At 31.1% G+C, this 25,146-nt stretch overlaps 1 protein-coding gene across 6 annotated transcripts in view; it reads right to left on the reverse strand.

Moving 5' to 3' along the window:
* LOC132745387 (sushi, von Willebrand factor type A, EGF and pentraxin domain-containing protein 1-like) overlaps positions 1 to 25,146 on the reverse strand; it is a 61,404-nt gene that overhangs the window by 14,395 nt on the left and 21,863 nt on the right. Inside the window, exon 11 of one of the 6 annotated variants that reach the window (XM_060734298.1) lies at positions 24,574 to 24,729. The exons of the other annotated variants lie outside the window; for them this stretch is intronic. Coding sequence (XP_060590281.1) covers positions 24,574 to 24,729 — 156 coding nt within the window. The remainder of the gene's footprint in view (positions 1 to 24,573; positions 24,730 to 25,146) is intronic. 6 annotated transcript variants of the gene reach the window in all.

Below are 25,146 nucleotides of genomic sequence, written 5' to 3' on the forward strand. Positions count from 1 at the left end.
CAGCACATATACCGCCTTACATCTTTCCGAACAATAATTATTGGTTATTTAGTTATTTACATTTGTTTAGTTCACAACCTTGATCTCTTTATTATAGATTCGACTTTGACTCGTACTCTTGAACTTGTTAATGTTGTGTTATATATGATAACATTTAACAGGCTCGATATATATCATGAATTTTACATAGTTCCATATAAATTAATATCGGTATACATGTATATAGTAAATTATTAAACATTGTGCCCCTTCCCGTTAGATTTATTCAGCTTGTATTAACAACAATATTGAAAATATTTACTGATATAGGAAGAATATACTTACCATCAAGTCCGACGAAAAATAAGCCTTGTTGGTTTGATGTACTGTTGTTGATGAAATCAATCTTTACGTAGTGACTATTTAATAATTTACTTTCTATGTTGTTATTGTAATGTTCATCACAACCAATCGTTGATAAGGTATTATTGTCTGTGTCGAGAAAAGTCAGATTCTGCTCACAATTACTCGTATCCAAATATAAGTCAGCATAAATTGTATTCATATTTATTTTTGATGTACAGGAGAATACTTCAAAGGAACACGAACAGGACGTTCTTCCAGTTGTTACAGCTGGTTAGATACAGGGGCTTGCCGTCTGACTCCTCCAGATGTCCATTAGAACATACTGACATTATTCGTGCACCTGGATGATAAAGAGCAACCAAAAAGAACAACGAAATTAGTATTTGTGACATGTTTATTGTATATACTTTTGAAATGATATTTTTTCCTGAATAGATCAATGAAAGCCTGTCATTATTAGTTATTAGTAACTTATTACATATTTACTTGAATTGATATAATAGTAAAAATGAATAATAGATTAACATTTTTTGTTATTAATTTAAATATTTAGTCCTACATTAGAATTTTTACTATATTTTTATTACTTACTTGGTATACAGTAATACTTTAAATAAACATATGAAATAGGCAGAACGCCTAGGGCACAAGTTATGAAGTCTGTTGGTTCTGTAGTTATATGCACATAGCAGGATGATTTTCCAGAACAATCACGAGTTACAGCTCGAATGTCGTTTATCTCGGCTTCAACAAAGCAGTGCGACTTGTTGTATGTACAACATGTTGTCTCACAGCTAACATGATAGGCGTAATGTAACGAGTTTATAGCAATATTTGAGCCCGGTCCACAGTCTAACGTGATTTTAGATGAATCACATGCTGTCATGTTAAGTAATGCTTCATTCGTAGATAGTTGTGCTGGAATATTGATAAATAGATTGAAAGCAGATTGTAAACGTTGATGGATATGCAATATCGCAATACTTTTCCATAATAAGGATAAAGACTAACTTTGTTCAAAACTAAAAATTATAGAATAGGAAATGGTTAAATTGGACAGGATATACAGTAAAAAAAATTGAAAATGCAAATGTTTAAAAGATCTTATAAGGTTAATCCCATATAGAGTACGTCTCAGACAGTAAGTAAACATCTTCTCTACCCTTTTCCAAGAACCTCGAACACAATACAGTAAGAATACGCAGGACGGGTACGGTATTTCGGTCTAACTTTCGCTTACAAAACAAACATGTAAACAAATAGTGATTTAATATTATGATTTATTTACTAAATTTATTCCAAGATAATAAAGTAAAATTCCTCCTTAATTAAATTAATTTACATGTACCGACCTCGCCGATTAGTCGTAATTTCAGTTTCACAAATCTTCTACGGCTGCAGAAAGACTCTCGCATGCTTTTTTTTAAAGCAATTTTGTTTATATATTTCACATTGTTGTCAAAAATTCTTACTATTGACATTTATCAGGAAAATGGTAATAATTTATCATGGTGTAGATTGACGGGAAGGGCGGCAATATTCTTAATGTGAATTAAAAGTGGATGAATTTATATTTGACACGAATTCTTATACAGTGTTCTTAAATTCGCGTCTATAACTAGTTTAATTTAGGTTCATTTTTTAATAATTGTAGGCCATTATCTGCTATCAGTAAAGTCAATCGATAAGACCAACCTAGTTAATCAATCATAAATCATATCTATTACTTGTATGACCTGTGACGTATTACCACACATGTCTAAGTATTATCTGTGTATGCTTTTAAAACAAATGGTTAAATAAATTATGTAAATCTTTACACCATTTAAATATACTTTCAGAATTTTAAAGGTCAGTAACTGGCTCAAACAGCACGATCCCCTACTCCACTGGACATCTCTCCCGCACCCATTCCAACCGCTTAAGTCGCCCCAGTAAAAGACAGTACGTTTCGCATTTAACACATTTACGATCTGTTTAATTTTGTAGGCAGTGATTTCAAATGGAATAATGGAAAAAGCAGATTGTTAACGTTATTAAATGGCGTAAGATGGGTATGCAATCGCAATAAAGTTTTCTATAATAAGGATAAAGACTAACTTCGTTCAAAACTTAATATTACAAAATAGGAAATGGTTAAATTGGACCGTAAATATGGTAAACAGAAAATTAAAATTGCATTAGAAAAACACCATTTTTTTTATTTAACCCATTAATTGAAGCATATTGTAAAAAATGGCTGTTTTTATGAAAAGTCTCCCGTTACAAGTTCAAATTGTTATAAAACTATAAAACTGCTTCAATACTAATCAAACTTGGCACAAATGTTGACTGGACCATTGCCTTTGTAACAATATGCTCAGTCTTAAATTTCCTGTTACCATGGCAACGAGGGGACATCTCAAAATTGCCAAAAATCACTATTTCGTGTTGATTTTTTCCATCAAAAGTGCTTCAACTTCTCAATGGATTGAAATAGAGTCAAAGCAGCGCCGAAAAAGTGGTCACTTTTTTAAACAACAAATCTCAAACAAAAACAAGTGTTGGCGGTCTAAATAAGGCATTTTTTCACCATTTGAGACAACAAAAGGGGTGGGGGAGGCGTTAAAGGCGTGTATATCTGGCAATGGGTTAAAAGATCGTTAGTATAATCCCATATAGTGAACGTCCCAGACACAGTAAGTAAGCATCTTCTCTGCCCTTTCCGAAGACCCCTGAACACAATACATTAAGAATACGCAGAACGGGTACGGTACGGTAATATTCGCTAAGAAAAAAACAAACATGTAAACAAATAGTATTTCAATGATATGATTTGTTTACTAAATTTATTCCAAAGTAATGAAGTAAAATTCCTCCAAAATTAAGTTAATTTGTAGATACCTACCTCGCCGATAATTCCTAAGGTGAAAAATTACATGAAGTAAACCAACAAATCAGACCTTTTTAGGATTTGTTTTCATGCGCACATCTTATCCTTCCTGTGTAGATTGACGGAAAGGGCTGCAAATTCTTATTGTAAATTAAGAGGCGATGAAGTTATATCTGAGACGAATTTGTAAAATTTATCCAGTTTTTTTTTTGCGTCTACTAGATTTGAAGGATAACACAATGATTTAGGTGATTCGTTAAAACACATATCTCTTATCAGTTAAATCGATAAGACCAACCTGGTTAAACAGTCATAAAATGATATCTATTACTTGTATGACCTGTAGCATATTGTCACACATTGTCTGCGTAATAAGTAAGTTTTCTTTTAAAACAAATGGTTAGATGAATTATATAAATCTTTACAACATTTTACTGTACTTTCAGAATTTTAAAAGTCAGAAACTGGCTCAAACAGCACGATTCCCTACTCCACTGAATATCTCTCCCTCACACATTCCAACGCTTAAGTCGACCCATTTAAAAGACAGTACGTATCGCATTGAACAGTACGTATCGCATTTAACACATTTACGATCTGTTTAATTTTGTAGGCAGTGATTTCAAATAGAATTACATATTTTAACCTTCCCCCCTGGTTTAAGCAGAAACGTAGATAACAGAGATAGGCAACTTCTTAACACCCGTGCTTGTAGCAAGTAAAACTTTTCAACCAAATATCAAAATCAGTAAAATAATATATTTTCTGAAAGCTTATACATTTGTCTACGGCTGCAGGTAAAAACATTTACAGTTCCTATTTAGATAAATGATACATCATGTGTTAAAGAGAACTGTTACAAAACTATGCAAATGAGGGAAAAAATTGGCTCAGTGGGTTTGTTCGTGGGTTTGTTTTACTATGCTATTTTAAGTGAGATCCATAGAAAGTTACCAATATTTTAACATGTAGCAATGGATAAAAGATTTAACTTTCAAATGGTGTAAAGTATAAAAGAATGAAATCTACATGCATAAAGTTTTAATTGCTACACAGAATCTAATTTTTGATAGACATGAGTGATTGGCGTCCGCCCCGAAGCGCGACGCCCTTTATGGAATAAAATTAGATTTTGTGAAAGGGCAATTGCAACTTCACGGGCCTTTTCGTCGGTCATAATAGCCGATCATTCCGATTGGTATGAAGGTGTTTGATTATCAAAAATGAAATGTCTCGATACGTGGTATGTACAATGAATAGCGAACTGGAGAATCTCGTAATGCAAACATATTCAATGAAATTATCTTATCCGTCTATTAATCACGCTCTTCGGTTTTTTAATTTATCAGTGGGTTATTATGTATGTTATTGCTGTACCTATAAATAGCATGATCAACTTAACATTGTAAAAGTCCAAACATCTATTATAGATGTACTTTTAGTTTAATGAAACGGTCATTCGTGTCGCGCTATGGTAATGAATAGCGAACTGAAGAATTTTGCAGGAAATAAATTGCAAACATATTCAAACAATTAATTGCACTCTTTATAAATGTATTGAAAAATTTAAGAAGGCCGGTTTTACGAATTGTTATATCATAGTATTATCATTTTGAAATTGCCTTTTTCGTAGGTTCTTTCCGGTTTTCTTTTTACGGCCGGATTGCACGTATGACATTTTAACCGTGGATATTTGAATAAACCTAGTTCATAACTTTAAATGTCGCTTTTATTTTGACGCTGTGCGACAGTTAACAGGTCTAGCATAGTAGAAGTATAATCGCTGCAAGTCTCTTTAGCTATAATCAACCCTGATTTCCCGGATTTTTGCTATTCTATATTTTGCTTGTAGGAAATCGATTTTATGGTAGTTTGAGTGGAATGTTGATTTGCCGGTTATTGTGACATTTAAACAACAGAAACTTTCGTCTGCAATTTTAACATAAGTTTTTATGGGTTCATTGATAGGAATGTAAACACACTGGAGGGTCAGACAAGGTTTTTGAAGTACTAGTAATTCATTAAAATAGTAGATTGACCTCCCAATAATTCAATTAACAGACTTTGTTCATTTTACTACTATTTTGTATGTTCCAAAGAAAATACCACATGAATTTGAAATTCTATAAAATAACCAATATTAATGATAATATCCAAAAATACCCAATATATAATATAAATAAACTTATCCGATAAAGGGGGTATATTCTGCTTATTATAAACCTGTATATTTTGGATATTATTGTTACTTTTGATAGACTTTTAAGTTCCTGAGGAAAAAAAGTAATATTCTAATCTCTAGCATGCCCACCAAAGTACATGATGAACAATGTCTTTCGTCCGCCCATTCATAAATTATATACACTTCTGGTAAAAACCAATTAACCATTAAAAATTATATAAGAATATCTGGTCATCAGATATCTACTATAGTTCATCTTCACTTGCTGCATTTCTTGCTTAGACGCCCTTTGATGCTTTGCATCAATGCTTTTTCTTGTATTTCAATGGAGATTATTGTTATCTATGTATCTGGTTTAGATTAACAGTGAAAAGCCTGGTTTAGGTTAGCAGAAGATATTACTTACAATTGTTATGGCATTCTTATCCACATTGAATTGTAATGGTATAATCAGTATATCGTGTTCAGTGATAAATAACAAAAAAGAAAAACAAATGAATATTTGGCTTACCTGAGGTTAAATGAAGTATTACAGATATAGTTAATATCGCAGAAAAAAAATATATCCTCCAAACCATTTTGTTTCTTTCCTTTATTCACACCTTTTTCACCTTTTTATTCTGAGGAATATTTTTTACTTTCTTTTCAACGGAACACGAAAAACATTTATTGATTCCAATGATTTATCATTGAAAATAACTATTTCGGAAATACCCTCGTGATATTATGTTTTTCAAAGATAAAGGTTAGATAACACTAGACATAAACTAGTTATTCAATACATGATAAAATATGTATACATGTAAAAGTTTTTCGTGTCATAAAAGGTATATCATGTTAAAAACCGTTCACGGATTTAACTTTTCAAAACTACCTTTTTCATTTTAATAATATTCTGGCGCTATTGATTTTGCAACAACTTGTTTATGACTGCTCATTGATGATAATTAAGTAACGGTGGCCGAGCGGTGGCCGAGTCAAGTCTCACATAATATTTCACAACGTTGTCCCACAAAGCTTTTTAACGATCAGTTTATTAATAATATGCTTGTCATTTTTTCCGTGGACACAAAGCACATTTTCCCTTTCATTTAACATTTTTCCTGTGCAAAGATAATGTAAAGTTTTAATAAAAAGAGGATATTAAATGAGTGTAGGTTCATTACAAAATTTAATAAACGAGTTGAATAAGTAGAAAATACGTGGTTGTTGTCGGAATCCAGTGAGCGAGAAAGTGTATAACTCCTACGTAGGACTTTTTAACTCCTACGTAGGACTTTGTAAGTCCTATGTAGGACTTTGTAACTCCTATGTAGGAGATAAAAAAAGACTTATTAAAAGTTTATAACTCCAACGTAGGACTTTATAACTCCTACGTAGAAGAACACTTATAAAGTCCTACGTAGGAGTTATAAACTCCTACGTAGGACTTTTAAACTTCTACTTAGGAGATTAAAACTCCTAATTAGGTGTTTTTTGTCTCCTATGTAGGACTCATAATGTCCTATGTAGGAGTTATAAAGTCCTACGTAGGACTTATTAAGTCCTACGTAGGAGTTATAAACTCCTAATTAGGCTATTTTAACTCCTTCGTAGGAGTTATAAAGTCCTACGTAGGAGTTTGTAAGTCCTACGTAGGACTTTAAAACTCCTAATTAGGTTTTTATATCTCTTATTAAAGACTTGCAAAGTCCTACGTAGGCTTTTTTTTATCTCCTACGTAGGAGTTATAAAGTCCTACGCAGGAGTTACAAAGTCCTACGTAGGAGTTATCTTTTTAATAGAACATGTTAAATTGGCACCAGGAGGCTTCCTTAATTTCTTGACATACGCTTTAAACTGAAATTTCTGAACTTTGAAATATAGTATTCCAAATTATATGTTGTATTGGTTATGGCATTACTCAACTCTAAACTCGTATCTAAAATAGAATAGATCTATTAAACATTTAAGTTTAATTTGTAAATACTAAAATACGCGGTTGTGCTGATGTTAGTAGTTTATCTCTTGGATCATGGCAGCCACAGATCACAGAGCACAGTTCAGCTACAACTTCGTTCACGAACATGCTGTCAAGCGGATTACCAGTACTAGTTGCCTTCCCTATCGCAATGAACTGTACATGCAAGAGCCAGAGGTAATGATGCAAAATGCGCATGTGTTTGAAGTTAGATTTCTTCTTGATAGCCTGAATAAACTTAAACATTATTTTTTTTGTTGGTTATTTTTATAGTATGATGTACCATATTTGCAATATACATGATACATGTATCTGGAGCAAATTATTTGACATATAGATTTCTACATGATGCTCCTTATGGTGTTTCATGCAGCATGCAACATATTTATTTACCACATGCCTGATGTTCCATGTAGCATGAAATATATTATAAACCACATGCTTGATGTTCCATGTAACATGAAACATATTATTTACCACATGCATGATGTTCCATGTAACATGAAACATATTATTTACCACATGCTTGATGTTCCATGTAGCATGAAACATATTATTTACCACATGCTTGATGTTCCATGTAACATGAAACATATTATTTACCACATGCTTGATGTTCCATGTAACATCATGAAACATATTATTAACCACATGCTTGATGTTCCATGTAACATGAAACATATTTTTTTACCACAAGCCTGATGTTACATGTAGCATGAAACATATCATTTGCTATATTTCTTATGTTACAACTTACACGAACTGTGAAACATATTAATTGTTATATATCAAATGTAACATGTGGCAAGAGACATGCTAACCTTTTATCTAATGTTCTATGTAGCATGAAACTCATGTTTTGTGTAATATTTTTGATGTTCCATGTGGAACGTTACATATTTTCGGATGTTCAATGTAACATGATTTTTTTTGTGCTTGTATCAGGGACTTTCCGTTAAAATATTTTCTAGTTTGCATCAAAATTCATGAAGATAATTAACAGTTAGTCAATCTACTGTAACAGTAGTACTACTGGTCTCCATGTAGAAATATTTGATTAACGTATTTTAAACAGACCTCGTTAAGCTCTTTTTTTTATTCTTGTCTGAACCATAAACCATATACCTTTTCGGTTGTTTTTTATGTTTAGCAATATCTATTTTTTAACAAATACTAAGCCAAATTTTTTGTCGGTAGATTTACAGGCACATGTATATAAGTATGACCAATTTTGTAGTTTCACTTGAGATATATCACTACCCACTTTTCCTCCTTCAAACTGCATATCGAAAATGCTTTTGTTTTATACTAATGGTTCAATGATGGATGGTCTTTCTGGAGGTTTTCCTTTTAATATTTTTGGGTTCTACAGCAATGACAATATCCTTTTTCACTTAAAATGCTTTTACATAATATTATTCTCACAAGATTCATAAACTATTTGTCAGGAATTATGACGTTCTATGAGTAATAAAATTTCAAGTGTTTCAATGAATGTACAAGGTTTGTGAGACAAAAGTAAACGCAAAGATGTGTTAAACCTTTTGAATGAAAAAAAAAAAAAAAAAAAAAAAAAAAAAACTCTATCATTATGTATGCTACAAGACACTCACTTCACTCAACCAGAAGAAAATTATATCAGAGCACAATGGGGTTATGAATGTTATCTTAGTAATTTTAAAACCAGTCTAGAGGTGTAGCAACATTTATAAACTATAATTTTGATTGTGAAATTTATAGCATTGACCGGGACAATAATGGGAATTTGCTGATTCTAAATTACAAAATATGTAAAAATGTGTATGGACCTAATAGAGATAGTCCAGACTTTTATCACATGGTTCATGACAAAATGTCACAGTTTGAAAATTCCCTCTTCGTTTTGGCGGGAGATTACAACTTGATTCTAAACCCAGAAAAGGATTGCCTTAATTATGTTCATTTAAATAAAGTTTAGATAAAGATTTTAATATTATGTCAGAATAAAATCTTTTAGATTGCTGGAGAGAAAATCATTTAAAAATAGAGAGTACACATGGTTTAGAAGTAAACCAGTTAAAAAGGCACGCTTAGATTTTTCTTATTTCTGATAATTTGTATACAGATCTTGAGTGTTCACTAATTTTATCAGGTTACCAAACGGATCATTCTTTAATTTATAAATTATTTCCCTCGATTTAGACAAATTTAAAAAAGGGAATATCATACTGGAAGTCGAACAATTCTTTATTAAAAGAAGTAACATTTAAATGAGGTTAAAAAAGTCATTAAAGAAACAAAAGTTCAGTTTACCTCCCACATTAATGAAAATATAAATGATATAAATGACATTCCGCTTCATGAACGTTCAACATTAAAGACCAGTTATTTTTTAAACTCTTCTTTTATCTATTAGAGGAATAACCATTCGTTATGCGTCTCATAAAAAACCCATCAATAATGAAGATAAACTTTTAAAAGAAATAAAGGATATTGAATCCCAGCCTAACACTAATTATGAACTTTTAGAAAACAAAAGAAAAGAACTTTTAGATTTACGGTAGAATAAAATGGATGGTGTATTTATCAGATCAAGAGCTAAATGGATACAAGAATAAGAGAAACCTACAAGATACTTTTGCAATTTGGAAAACAGAAATTATGTCTCAAAATTTATGAACTCTTTAATAACAGAAACAGGAAAAAATTTACAAAAATCAGGAAGAAATACTTGCAGAAACGAAGAGGCTCACTACTAAATGTATCCTATTAAATTGCCTCTTTCTCAATAGCTTTTCGCATAAAAATAGTATAGGAAAGATCATTAACGATGACCAAACAGGCTTTTTACCTGGAAGTCTCATGGCGTTAAATATAAGATTAGTTTATGATCTCATGTTCTACACAGAAAAGAAAAATATACCTGGATTGTTACTATTTACAGATTTTGCAGCTGCTTTCGACACTATTTCGTGGAAATTTGTGCATCAAGTTCTAGATTTTTTAAATTTTGGACCCTCTGTCAGATCATGGATCAAACTTTTTATACAAATATAGAGTCATGTGTTATTGTTAATTATCATTGTCAGATTGATTCTCACTACAAAGAGGCTGTCGTAAAGGTGATTCTCTCTCCCCCTACCTGTTCATTCTTTGCGCAGAAATTCTTTCAATATTGATAAGATATAATCATAATATAAAAGGAACAAGAAAAGCATTGATGCAAAGCATCAAAGGGCGTCCAAGCAAGAAATGCAGAAAGTGAAGATGAACTAGTAGACATATGATGACAAGAAATCCTTATAAACTTTTCAATGATTAATTGGTTTTACCAGAATGAACGGACGAAAGACATTGTTCATTATGAACTTTGATTGGCATGCTAGAGATTAGAATATTACTTGTTATTTCTTTATGATCGTGATTATTAATAGCAACGAATATACATGTATACAATCATTTATAATCCATATGTGTAACGCTTGATCAACACCACACTTGTGGAATTGTCTCTTATTATGTTATCGCTATTAGCGAAGACCCCCTCTTAAGGTATCTGTTCACACTTAGTAAAAATATGACACTGGAAAAATTCAGTAAATTATGCTTAATCTTTCAATATATAATATTGCTTATTCTTAAACCATGTACATGTACATTTGTATAATTTTTTTAAATTATCAATCAATTGAATAATTCATAAAATCTAATTTGTAACTTTGAATAATTCCTGGGAATCTTTACTAAACACGAATAACAAATCAAATAAAATGTTTCAAAGTTGATAGTGTCATATTTATACCATAACAATGTACCTTTAACGATATCAAACATCTACTCCAAAACCGGGAGAGACCGGACAATAAACGTGTGATACTATTCGCCGGTCACTAGTAAATCCCGGTCAAAATAACCGGGAGAGACCGGGAATTACCGATAGCAGTACATCCCTCTATAAATAGATTTTCGGAATGTTTAGGTCATCAACTCATCATTCTATTTTAACATACCATAATAACCCACTGTGTACTACAAAATGATAAATAAAAAAAACCGAAGAGACGGAAAAGGTTATTTCATGCATTGCGAAATTCTCCAGTTCGCTATTAATTGTACATATCTTAATCAAGCACCCTCATACCGATCGGAATGATCGGCTTTTATCATGACCGACTATAAGGCTCGAGAAGTTGCTGTCGCCCTTTCACAAAATCTAATTTTATTCCATAACGGCGCCGCGCTTCGGCGCGGACGCCAATTAGTGTAAATGGTACAGAGTACAAACTCTCTCAATATGCTGATGATACTAGTTTATTCTTAAATGGCACTTCAAAACATTAAAAAAAAAACAACACAATTTTAACTTTAAAACTTTATGCAAACAATTCAGGCCTTAACCCATTACGTTATATACACGCCTTTTAACGCCTTTTTCCCCCCCCCCCCTTTTTGTTGTCTCAAATGGTGATAAAGTGCCTTATTTAGGCCCCAACACTTGTTTTTGTTTGATAAATGTTGTTAAAAAAGTGACCTCTTTTTCGGCGAGGCCCCCAAACCAAAAGATACATCAGGGGGTTGCCAGAAGGGGGATGTGCCCCCTTCTGTTTGGGGGGGTTTGAAGGGTGGCGGAGTCCCCCTCATCGCCAAGAAAATTTTGGACTTGTGAGACGCTATAAATGACCCCAGATTGATCATAATGTAACGTGTAACCAACGCTGAAAAGCATTTGACTCTATCTCAATCCATTGAGAAGTTGCAGCACTTTGAAATCAATTTTGATGGAAAAAATCAACGCAAAATAGTGATTTTTGGCAATTTTGAGATGTTCCCTCGTTGCCATGGTAACAGAAAATTTAAGCCTGAGCATGTTGTTGCAAGGGCAATCGAAGTAAATTGAAGTAATGGGTTAATATAAATATGGAGATAACAAAAGTTATTTGGTTTGGGTAAAAAAAATACAGTTGCACAATACTTTGTTCAGAATACAATTTATCATGGGGAGATAATATTTTCACACTGCTTGGAATTAAATTTTCAGTAGATTAATCTGATATAGTTGATATTAATTATGACTCAAAAATTGAGGAAATTAAAAAGTTGTTTGCTTGCTAGTCAAAAAGAGTGTTAACGCCACTTGACAAATTGGTGGTTATTTAAACCCTTGCTTTTACAAAATTAAATCTTTTGATTTGGGTATTCCTCACCTACCACTTGCAAAATTAAATATTATCAAGTAAAGGTTTTTTCAATTTTATATGGATTGATTCAAGAGATACGGTTAAAACACAGGAATACAAGATTTGAGGGCTTAAGATGGATGACCTCAGGTGTTTTATGTATAGTTTAAAGCAACATGGCTAAGAAGACTGCTGGCAGTTAATTGTAATTTTTTACATTTTGTTAAAAGTGCATGCCCTTTTTTAAATAATATGTATAAGTATGGTACAGATTTTACAAGAATACAATTACATCAAGATTTAAATCCTGTTTGGAAAGATGTACTTTACAGTTTTTATTTAATTTCTTCAAATGTAGAAGTGAATTCTTGTAAGCAAAGTTACTCAGTCAATTTATGGCACAATCCTGACATTAAAGTAGCGGATCTAGTGTTTGTTATAACAGATGGGTATCTAGGGGAGTAATATTTTTAGGGGACCTTATCAATCAAGAAGGTGAATTTTACACCTGGCAATATTTTATAAGTATATTCAATATTAGAACAAATCATCTGGAATATCAAGATTTTTAGCTGCAGTAAATGAATTTCTTTGAAATAATAATATTAGACATTTACCTAAGAAATCAGTCAATATCCTCGATCATTCCTTTAGGTTTGGCTATCATAAATAAAGAGAAAAAAGGATGCAGATCTATATATAGAAGAATATCCAAATTCATTGCTAAAGTGGAAAAATGAATTAATAAGTTTTGATGATATGAATAACTTGAATTTCAATTAATTATATAGTAATGTTTTTAGATTAACAAAAGACCCATAATTGATCTGGTTTCAACACAGAATCAACCAACGAATTTTAGCTACTAACTATCTTCTTAAAAAATGAATATTATTAGAGAAAAAGACTGTACTTTCTGCCAACATGAGCCAGAAAATTTAATACATTTGTTTTGTTATTGTGAAATTATTAAACAGCTTTAGCAACAATTACAATCAACATATCAAAGAAAAATGTAATATAAATTTCAATAATTGGAGTAATTTTGATATCTTATTCGGGAATATTAATATAAACATTATCCTAAATAATATTATATTGCTAGCAAAAACAGTACATATACTATAACAGATTGAAGAAAATAAGGGATTCTTTGGAAATGTTCAAGAAACAAATAGTTTCTAGTTATACTACTGAAAAATACAGTGCCAGACAGTTGTTTCAATATGAACAATTTGAACGCTCATGGGAAATGTTTTAAAAAATTAGTAAGTTAGTGACACTGTTAAATTATTGCTATTATTAAGTAGTAGACACCCCTTGTTTAACTATCAATATTAGATACTTCACTTTCCTGACAGACCTTCCATCAGTGACCTTTATTAATATTTAGAGAATTTCAATAATTTGGGAGTAAATCCTCCAAGTTTACACTAACAACCTTTTCTTTTTTTTCTTTCTTGTGAAGACTTATATAGGTAAATGAAAACATTTTCCTCTGAATGACTTGAATTTTAACCTCAAACTTGTTTTGCCTTTTTCTTATACTTGTTGCTTTAAATTCAATAACTTACATGTATATCCTTTCGACGGCCACACCCTACCTGTAGATCTGCCACAACGTAGAAAAGCGTCTCGAAATTTTGATTCCTCAACAGCCATGCTCTTTACTCGGAATACGTCCATAGCGTAATAAAGCGGTAGGAAATTTAGCTATCCATATAGCCATAGCGTAAATCTACGTAAAACGTCAAAATGTACCGTAACGGTACGGAAAAAAAACGTTTTTCATACACTGTGGATCTTTTAATCTACATCTTTACAGCAATTTATTATAATTATGTTATGGCGTTTTTACTACAAAACGAATTTTAACAAAATGTATCGTAATGGTTATACTGTTAAAAAACAAAAAAAACGTATTATTCGTTATGGCTGACACTGGAAGACAATTATGGATTTTATAATCTGTTTCATTTTCCCCCCGTTTAAATCGTTATTTTTACGAAAAGTACTGTAATAGCTTTTCTATACATAATTTTGCAGAATTTTACTTGAAGAATACGAAAGGTCCGTAATGCATACGCTGGACTTTCTTATCTCAATCTTAACAATAAATTACCACAAAAAAATTTCAACAGAACGCTGCTTAATGGCTGTTCTGCTACAAAAAGAAATACGTTTATTTCCGTTATGGCTGATATTCGAAGATAAACATGAGTCCTTTTCATTTTCCCCATGTATTACGTTATATTTACGTTAAATATTAAAAGGATATTTTTTTTTTTGAGTGAAATATGGAATATATTTTCACGAAACATGATAAAATGCATTAATTTAATGTTATAAATAAAAAAAAAATGGTTACGAACCCCCTTGCTTGCTACGCAACTGCAATTGTACAGCGCGCAATAATATAGATGCGTCTCTTTTTTCATGAGATATTTGGCGCTACATTGTTACGTCACGTAAATAACTCTTTAAACGCCTGTACAGCGTTGATGACCGAATGAAAGAAATTGGTGCTCGGATTTATTTTCTTAGTAAGACCATCATTCTAGATAGTTTTCAAAACGAAATTTAACAAAAAGTTGTTTTGCATTTATCAGATTTTTCAAACAAAATGGCGAAAGAAGTCCCTTAAAATAAATATGAGTTTTGAATCCACCCACTTTCATATTTATATTTCATATTTATTTTTAAAAAATATGAAATATATTTGACTGATATAGCACCATATTTCATGGGTAAAATTAAATAATGTGACGACTTTAATTAATGACAATGTAACACTAAAGAAAACAAATTCATATTTTTAAATTTTCATTCAAAAGATTTGTATGACAGCGCGTAATTACAATACGAATACCATGAAACACATTTCATCTCAAACATTGACCGTTATTTGCTAATTAGCACCATTTTCAAACTGCAGACAACCAAATTGCTTCAAAGAGGATTGCTTTCAAAAATAGTTTTCGTTCATTTTAAACAGTGCATTGATATCAAACATTTAAGTATTACTATTATTATACTTTTGTAGATCATTTTTACTGTCACTAAAATAGTACTTGTTTTTTTTTTTGAAAAACTATTTTCTTATTTCTGGTGACGGAAATATATTAGCAAACCAGTGCCTGATAATATCACTTTATTCGTTAAAAAATGACCAGTAGCAAGCAATTTGTTAACCATATTACATTATCTTCTAAGTAATGATTGAAACGAGGTTTTAAACAGGAAAGAGTTTACTGAACTTCAACATAAAAGTTATGCGACACAATTTATATGTAATTACAAAAATGTATGAAATACTTACAACGCACGTTTATAAATATTTTATACATTTTTTAATTTAAAATTAAAAAGAGTAAATATACAAAATATAAATTGTTTGATGAAATTATAAAAATAGTTAAACGACATGCATTTAGAATTTGCTGTTCTTTCCTTTTCCATTTTAAAACAGTCATTTAGATTCTTACATGATAAAAAGCAGATGTAGCAACAGAGACAGCAGAGACGAACAAGGCAACTTCAGACTCTCGTGGCCAACATAATAAAAAAGCAGATGTAGCAACAGAGACAGAGATGGAGACGAAATTCGCAACTTCAGACTCGCGTGGCCAGCATGATAAAGAAATAGATCTAGCTAAAGACACAGAATTTAGAAAAAACATGGACGTTTCTCCACATGATGCCGTTTGCAAAACGTATCAAAACTAGGGTTCCCCGAAAATTCCTTACTTGTAAATGAGATGGACAGTTGTTCCGTGTCAGATGAAATGTCCTTGCAGGAACTTATATATAAAACAATACAAAATTTACTCAATGAACTCAGACAGCAAGATAAAAAAGATCAAAATCTGAAGATGAGTTTACCACATCTGATGAAATGCCATTGGAACTCCTAATCGAAAAAATAAGCGCCGAACCGGAGAGAAGAAAATGAAAGAAATACAACACACAGAAAGAAAACTGATCCAGTTTGGACCGAGAAAGTATTTTAACCTGTGACACCTGAAGTTATGCAAGCTTATGTTGGAATTCGTATTATTATGGGGATCGATAAAAAAACAAGAGGATTATTGGTCTACAAACCCTTCGCTAAGAAAAATTAGAGTTTCAGAAATAATGTCAAGGAAAACATTCAAACTGATACAGAGATATTTCTATATCAACAACCCTTTACAAGATCGTGCCCGCTTAGCTGATCCATAAAAGGCATCAGAGATTTCAAAGAAAGACCCACTCTATAGAGTTTCTCCACTAATTGAAGCGTAAGGCAAAATAGCATTCGCCTTTAGAACCTTTATCAGGAAGTGACTATTGATGAGGCTATGTTTATATGTCATGCCCAGGGGATTGTTGGGCCAAAATAGCCAGCATAACGTTAGCTTAAAGGGTATTGTTGTAGCTGATGCTTTTTTGGGCTATTTATCCTATTTGATTGTACTATATAAATGTGTGTAATATGACTATGTACTGAATGTATACGTCAATAAATTATCTATCTATCCTATTTCTAGGTGTACATCCGAAAGCAAAAGGAAATAGGATTAACACAGTGTCGTCGAAACCCTTTCTGAAGAAATATACGCACGAAACCATAGTATATTTGTTGACAAATAGTATACATCCATTGAATTAGCATTGTCGCTGCTGGAACAAGATACATACTTGTGTGGTTCATTCAATGTTGGAAGAAAATACTGACTCAAGAATTGAAGGAATCTAAACCCTGGAAAAGGACAACAAAGTTAAAAGCCTGAAACGGAGACGATTTCTTACGAAACAGACAAAAGACAAGAGGTTTGAGGCGACAGTATGGAACGATATGAATATGGAAACAAAGTGATCCCTCAGAAGCATTAATCACAACAAAATTACATGAAAATTGCAGACTCGGTTTGATTGAGTCTGTACATGAGGGATAATGAATAAGTGCAACATCCCACAAGCCTCCTAAGGTGGTCTTTAACTGAAATACATACTACGACCCAATCACTAATATTCTTTCAGACACCGTAACATGTAGGCAGATAAACGAGGAGGGAAAATGGGAAAGGTCGAATTGGACAACCTGTCTTGCTGAAATTTTTAAATAAATATATTTTGTTGGTAGTCTAAGTTCATTTTAATTAAATTACAAACACTTATCTTAACGATCAATGTGTTCATTACAACAATTTTAGCATTTACTTTTTATAGCAGTATTTGTTTTTTTTGGAAATACTTAAAACTTTTACTATAACTTGCTGTTTTGTTATGTAAATTTAGTGTTTGAGATTATTTTTTGTCCAATAGGATTGCAGTATTTCAATTGAATCGTTACACATTTACTTCGGTAAATCGGCAAACTGTTAATCAGTCTACGCGCCTGACCAATTTAATTTTGTAAATATTTGCTAATGTTTGTTACAGAGTGCCGTATTTCTATATTAACCGCCATGACCACAGCTGTTCAAAAATAAATAATCATATAATGAGGTCAAATTTAGATATTATATCACTTAAAAAGGAATATGTTGTTGGAATATATGGACAAACAGAGTATAAATTATTAATTAATAAGAAGTACAACTTAGCTTCAATAACTATTTTTACGTGCTGCGTCTGGTGCGTGTTACCATGGTTATTCAATATCACAGAAAACGCGTGTTCATCATAATAAATTAAAAAACTTATGCATAAATTGTAGAAAACATTTGACGATCCATATACATATGAGAATGTTCTAAATTGGATGAAATATGAATATGCAAGACTCTCAGTCCTATTTCTTTTTGAACAACCCTCGTATAATGAGAAAATAGCAGATTACACAGCAATGGTCGAAAAGAATTCTAACTCATTATGGGAAAATAACTGTTATTAAAACATTGGCTTTATCAAAAATTAATCATCTACTTATTTCTCTTCCAAATCCGCCCAACGAAGTAATCAAAGAACTAGAAACTATATTTTTTGAATTTTCTTTGGAAAAACTCAAGAGACAAGATTAAATGAGAAGTATATTATTAAACCGATTTCAGAAGGTGGCTTAAACATGATTGAACTAAAATCCTTAATTCAATATATTCTTTAATATTTTGTTGAAAATGTGTCAGAGTCACATCAGACGTATGTTCAATGAAAACAAAAAAATGGAAAAACATCATCGAATATTCTTTTCAGAATATATATAAACTTTCGAAATTGGGTCCTGGCTTTATAAAACAAATCAGTCACATAGAATCGAAAACCCCTTTTGGAAAGATGTTTTCTAATCGTGGACTATATTTTATCCAAAAGTACAAATAACTAATTGAGAAGAATATCTTAAGTAACCAGCCTTGTTCATTCCAACAGTGACGGTCGGAGGTTCATCATTTTTTTTATAATAATTTGTTTCAAAAAGGTATTACATTTGTTGCTGATTTGATAGATAATGACGGTCAGTATTCAACAAATAAACATAAATTTCCTGCAATACGAGGGACTTTTAAGATCCCTAACAAATTTTAGAGCTAAACTTGAAATATTTACTGCTCAATTTAATACTTTGAAACCAATCATTCCCAAACAAAATTAAGTCATCACACAAAACATAAAAGGTAGTCATCCTTTTTATGAAATATTAGTAAACAATAAAAAACTACAATATGATGATGAACTCTCAAAAAAAGTTCTTTTTGGTATATATAACTGATCGAAAGAAAAAGGATGAAACATTAAAGGTTATTTTTTTGTTGCAAAAAAAAAAATATTTACACGTGTAGGTATAATAACTCAAACTTTTCATAATACATTAGTTTTTCATTATGATGTAGAAATTATATCCAAAATTCCTCCTGTAACTGGGATAAATTTAATAATCTCCTTATCAAACTCTTGTCAATATTACAGCTCCTAATTGAATAATTATCTGAATGTACTCTTACCCCACATTAAAATACAAGGATATTTAATGTTTATAACAATCTTAAACAATAATGATAAACTATAATACCATCCAGAGTCAGAGAAGTGTCATGTACATGTAGATATTTTTTCTCATTGTCTTCTTTCATTATAATGTAATACATATATTTTTGGTGACACATTTTAAAAAAAGCTTCGGGCCACCAGTATATTATACATACATATTTTACACTACCAATAGAGATGATAATTATTTACTTTCTTGAGACTCTTTTTAGAATCGTGTGGTAGAAAAATGCTTTAATTTCAAACAATTACATGTATGCTGTTTTACATCAACATACAAAATTATATAGATACTAAGATTGATGGAGCTGTCACATACATGCTTGACTCATCATCAGGTACTCCTGACACCCGACCTTCATTAGGGGTCGAGGGTTGAGAGTGCAACTGGCACGGCCTGGGGCGCGCGTTGCCACAGGAAGACCGTTTTGGAGCTTCTAGGCCCCAGGTCGTGCTCTTGTTGAGTTCAGGTCCACGATAGAGTAGGCGGAGACAGTTCTGGCTGATTTTGATATTATTTGTTTAAATCTTTTATGTAATATGTAATTGTGTATTTTGAAAAATTACCTTAAACCAGGAAGAAAAACTATTTCTTATAAAGGGAAGTAAGTTTGTTATCAAATGTTAGGTAAACTATAGTAGTTATCCTTCTTTATGAGACATGACTGAGAATCATGGAAATGTGGTCATTGTTTAGCTACACTATTAAATCATATAAAGATTCTCTGATAGTAGAAATATGTCGATAAACTATTCAGTTAGGAGACATGGAATTGTGGTTCACTTTAATTAGAATAATCCATGTCCATGGTGTTGATAACTCTACCTACTATGTAATTAATAATGTGAATTATACATAACATAATACTTTCATAATTATTATACTTATTTACTCATTTTCTAAACCATAATCCACGGGAAAACCTTATCTTTCATTCGTATACACTTTTCGTTTAGGTTATCTTGCTGGGGCACTGAGGTGAAAAGGATTAGAAAATAACAGTATATAAATGAATCTAAATGATATCTCACAAAATCATCATTCTGTTTATAAACACCATATAATATAATTATTAAACCCCCGTATTACAATGTTTTTCTAACCAATAATTATATAATCACATTTCAAAATTATATTATAAATTATTATTATTATTATCTTTATTTCCTCCATAACTGAAGAGCATTTACATTATATATATTACAGATAGTACAAAGAATCATATATTAAGGAAGTATAAATACAAGATTTTTTTTAGAATTATATAAATTAGTAAAGAAAAGGCATAATTATAATATGTACAAACATTTATATATTTACTCAAACTAAAAGATAACTAATGCAATTTATCTGTGATATCTATCAACAAATGTCAATTGAATGAAAAAATATATATATATATAAAGGGAATAAGCTTTTTAGTTGCATAGATATCAGGTTCATATGTATATATCAAGAGCATCAGCACTGAGCCTGTTTAGTGTAACAAAATTGCGTAGGTGAAGGCAGAGGTAAAATCCAAATCAATTAAGTAGTTTAAAGTCACAATAATTTCAATTTTGAGGAAAGACGATGAATAATTATTGGAAAAATAAATTTTATAATATTTAAATGATTGCCAAAAACACATTATGTAATTAGTCGTAACCGAAACGAAATTATCAAGGCGATTAAAATGTGTTTAAGCTAGGCCAGTTGTTGTTGTTTTATATATCAATAAGGGCACTTACGCAAACTATCAATTATTGACTATCTATAATCTACATTGTCTCTGATTTAAATTGAGCAATAGTGAAAAAGGGAATCTTAACGAAAGCAACACTTGTATGTTAACCTTAAACCGAAAACGAAACATTAAGGTGTGTAAGTTGTGTTGTGAACAAAGAGTAATGATATCACAAAAATGTACATTTATAATAGGAAAATTCATAAAACAAACATAAATAATTGAAAATATATAACATTCAGTATTAAATCTTTATGTACACGTTCATAACTCAATATAACTTAATGCAATGAAGTTATTCGCCATCTGCTTATATCACAGTTTATACATTGTTTAGGTAGTCATGTTATAGACACTTGCTAGGAACACCTTAAATCATGATACTCTCAGGCTATCGTTCATGTCAGAAGAATCAAAACCACTAAACATTTCTAAAAGTTGTGATTCTGGTGAAAAGGAACAAAACATTTCGAATTGTTGTATGCCTAACATATGTGACAGGTTAGACCATAATGTAGATCTGATACTCTCCATTTTCTCACAGAAGAAAAAAAGATGTAACACAATATAGTCAGTGGGTAATTCACATTTATTACACGTTACTTCATAGCTTCTTGAGAAAAATTTAGAAAGAAGTCTGAATGCATAGACACATTGAATCTGATATTTTATACTGGCGACTGAATCTCCATAACATACAAGGTTCATTTGAAACTGTATCATATCACATGTTTCCTTTTTTTTTACTTTTTCACTGATTTTCTTTATATATTTGTATGATTATGCATAATTGTATGATTGTATGTATGATTTTCTAATAAATGGGGTTGCATAGTTGTGGACCCGAAGCTGAAAAAATCAAATGTTTATGAAGGGATATTATTGGATCATTATTACATGTTTATAGGAGAATTTAACATGATTAAACTTTTCACATTGCATTTTTATGAAAAGCTGTAACATGTTTGTTCATTACATATTAAATGTCGGTTGTAAGATTATGGGGGATTATAAATATTATAAGAATGGACGTTAACAGAAGGTTAGGAAAGAACGCACATGTAGATATCTGATTATCTTGACATATGTACAGTCAAAATTCTCCGTTTTATATGACAGCATCTTATGCATACCTGACAGTCTGTCATGCAACACCACCGTACACCAAGGACCAACATCTTGAGGTGACTTCTTAAAAGCATCATTTTATACATATAAAAATTGTTGTTCATTATCTGAATAGCTGTTAAACTAAACACAGTCTTAACACAGAGACCTGAAAGCCTTTTGTATTCAACACTAAACGGAAGAAAGTTAAAAGCGATTTGTGTAATATGCTCTACTTATAACATTATTATTATTAATTGAAAGAAAATATATTTAAAAGAAAGATATATCTATCAATTGTTTTCTAATGAATTGATCATAATTTATTTTAGTGTCTTTCATTAATGTTGCGTTTATCAGCCTGATTAATTTATGTACTGGTGATATAGAAAATCGTAAATGCTCATTACATTTTCTATGTCGGGCATATTTCATTGTAGACATCTACTGTCGTTGACATTTCATCTTCTTGAATTCACGAATTAACAATTTCAACTTCATGAACTCACGATTTCAACTTCATCAATTCACAATTTCAGTTTCTCAAATACACAATTTCAACTTCATGAATTCACAATTTCCACATACAGGATTCACGATTTCAACTTCAACTTCATGTCTTCAAGATTTCAGCTTCTTGAATTTACGGTTTCAATTTCACGAATTCACAATTTCAACATAATGAATTCAACTCCATAAATTCACGTTTTGAACCTCATGATTTCAACTTCGAGAATTCACGTTTTCAACTTCTTGAAGATGAAATCTAGAATTTATGAAGCTGAAATCGTGAATTCTTCAACTATGGGAGGAAATAAAAGAATATAATATATGGTTGAATATCGGTTATATTTAAAGTTTTTCATGGCGGTCGAAAGAAATTGTCCTTGGCTAATATATTAAATGTGCAGGCAATGATATAACGAATAGATATGTTATGTAATTTATTCTAAATTCGTTTAGAGTGTTTATATTTTGTTCACTTTGAATTTCTGATAAAGAAAAACAACACTGTTAAATTACAATAAATCATCCAAAAGAAACAACACACATAAGATGCAATAAGATTACCCATCATGCATTGTGGTTGTTTCGGAGTTAATAGTTTGTGTAGGTTCAGACTCATTTTTTCCAGCGTCCATATTATTTTGTTCTTTCTTCAGTCCACCATGTTCTACATGTATGTTTGTTTCTGGTGTTTTGTATTCTAGCTCGATTCCACTAACTTCAGTATCTGCGCCATGATCTGTGTTGTTATTTATAAGCATGTTATTGTTATCATACGTAGAATTAGAAGCACCTTTACTGTCCTTCTGACTTCCTTCTTCCGTTTGATTCTTGTGTTTGACTGAAATTATTTGCAGGAAATAACATTCAGTAATTTACAAGGTGAAAAGTACCATTATGGTAAACACAAAAATAACATATGATGAGAAAAATGTGAATTATTTTTAAAACACTGTAATATCAATATTTGAACTTAATATTCGATATATCTCTCCTAGAAAACAGTCATGTCTACCTTGTTTAAAAATAATTGCAGTAAACTATCTTAATTGACAAATTTAATGTACATAACAAGAATGAAAAGATTAAAAAAAGGAAAAACATTTACATGAAATAGAAATAGTCTTCTATTGTTATTTTATTTTCATAATTGCACAAATTGAAGATTTTAAGTGAGACGCCTTTGTCAAATTCAAATTGTTGTATTTTGTATGAATATACACAGAACTCAAAAACAATGTCTCTTTTCAGGATTACACGAATCAACCTTATCTTACCTTTATAATCATCTCTGTTATTATACATGTATAACTTCCATGTTATATAGATTGGTATAAGTCCGACCACTGGAATACTTCCTAATATAGTGATCAATATCCGCTTACTGACCTCACTCTTCAACAGCAACTCTATAATAACAGGTTCTTATAAGTCTGATACAAACGATAAACTCTTCGCCAAATGTTGCTAAACTAACAATATAGCTAAAAACTGTTTCAATTATCGTATCTAACGCATCATCTCTACACGAAATTCTAAACGTTGTTTTACCACATATACTTAATTAATAAATTTGGTTACAACAAGTGTTACATTTAAAATTGTAACAGTGTTTAAAAAATCAAAACCGCAACTGTTGTGACTAAAATATTGGGAAAAATGGTACATCAAAATCTCTAACGTTCATGATACAGGCTGGTGATCAAATGTGTATACTATTATTCTTATAATATTGACAACGTAATTACTTGCACGACTTCTTATAGTATGTATTTTACATTGTAGGTAACACATAACTAGAAGCTGGAGTAGAATTATTAAGCACAGAACTAGTACGACTATAATGATGGTTATATCAACTTCAGAGTTTTTCTTCTTCGTTGGATGAAGTGCTGGTGTTGTACCTATCAGGAAGAAAAATATAAGGGCAGCATTAAGAATTACTTGTCGTCATAATCACTTGTTAATGTCTGAAATTGAGTCAAGACATTGTCCCTAAATAATTATTTATCACTTAGAAATAATAAAGTTTAAAAACTTAACTTATGTTCCATATGCTATGGCTGTGTTACAATTTTCACAACTAAATTTGAATTGATCAAAAAGGTATTGATAATTAATAAAGATTTTGGATGTAGTGTACAAACGACAATTTATTTGAATAGACTAGTATTAATTTCATCAAGATACATCAATTTGTTTTATTAAATCATTCATTTATATTTTATTTCGTAGAATTACTTTGGCTGAACTGTGCTCTGGGAAAATGCAATGTGGCTGACTACCGTGATCTGGAGTTTTAACTACCAGCTTTACATGCG

This window comes from Ruditapes philippinarum, unplaced genomic scaffold, assembly GCF_026571515.1.
Source record: "Ruditapes philippinarum isolate M1 unplaced genomic scaffold, ASM2657151v2 ctg2400_1_1_1_1, whole genome shotgun sequence".
In the NCBI taxonomy this organism is placed as follows: domain Eukaryota; kingdom Metazoa; phylum Mollusca; class Bivalvia; order Venerida; family Veneridae; genus Ruditapes; species Ruditapes philippinarum.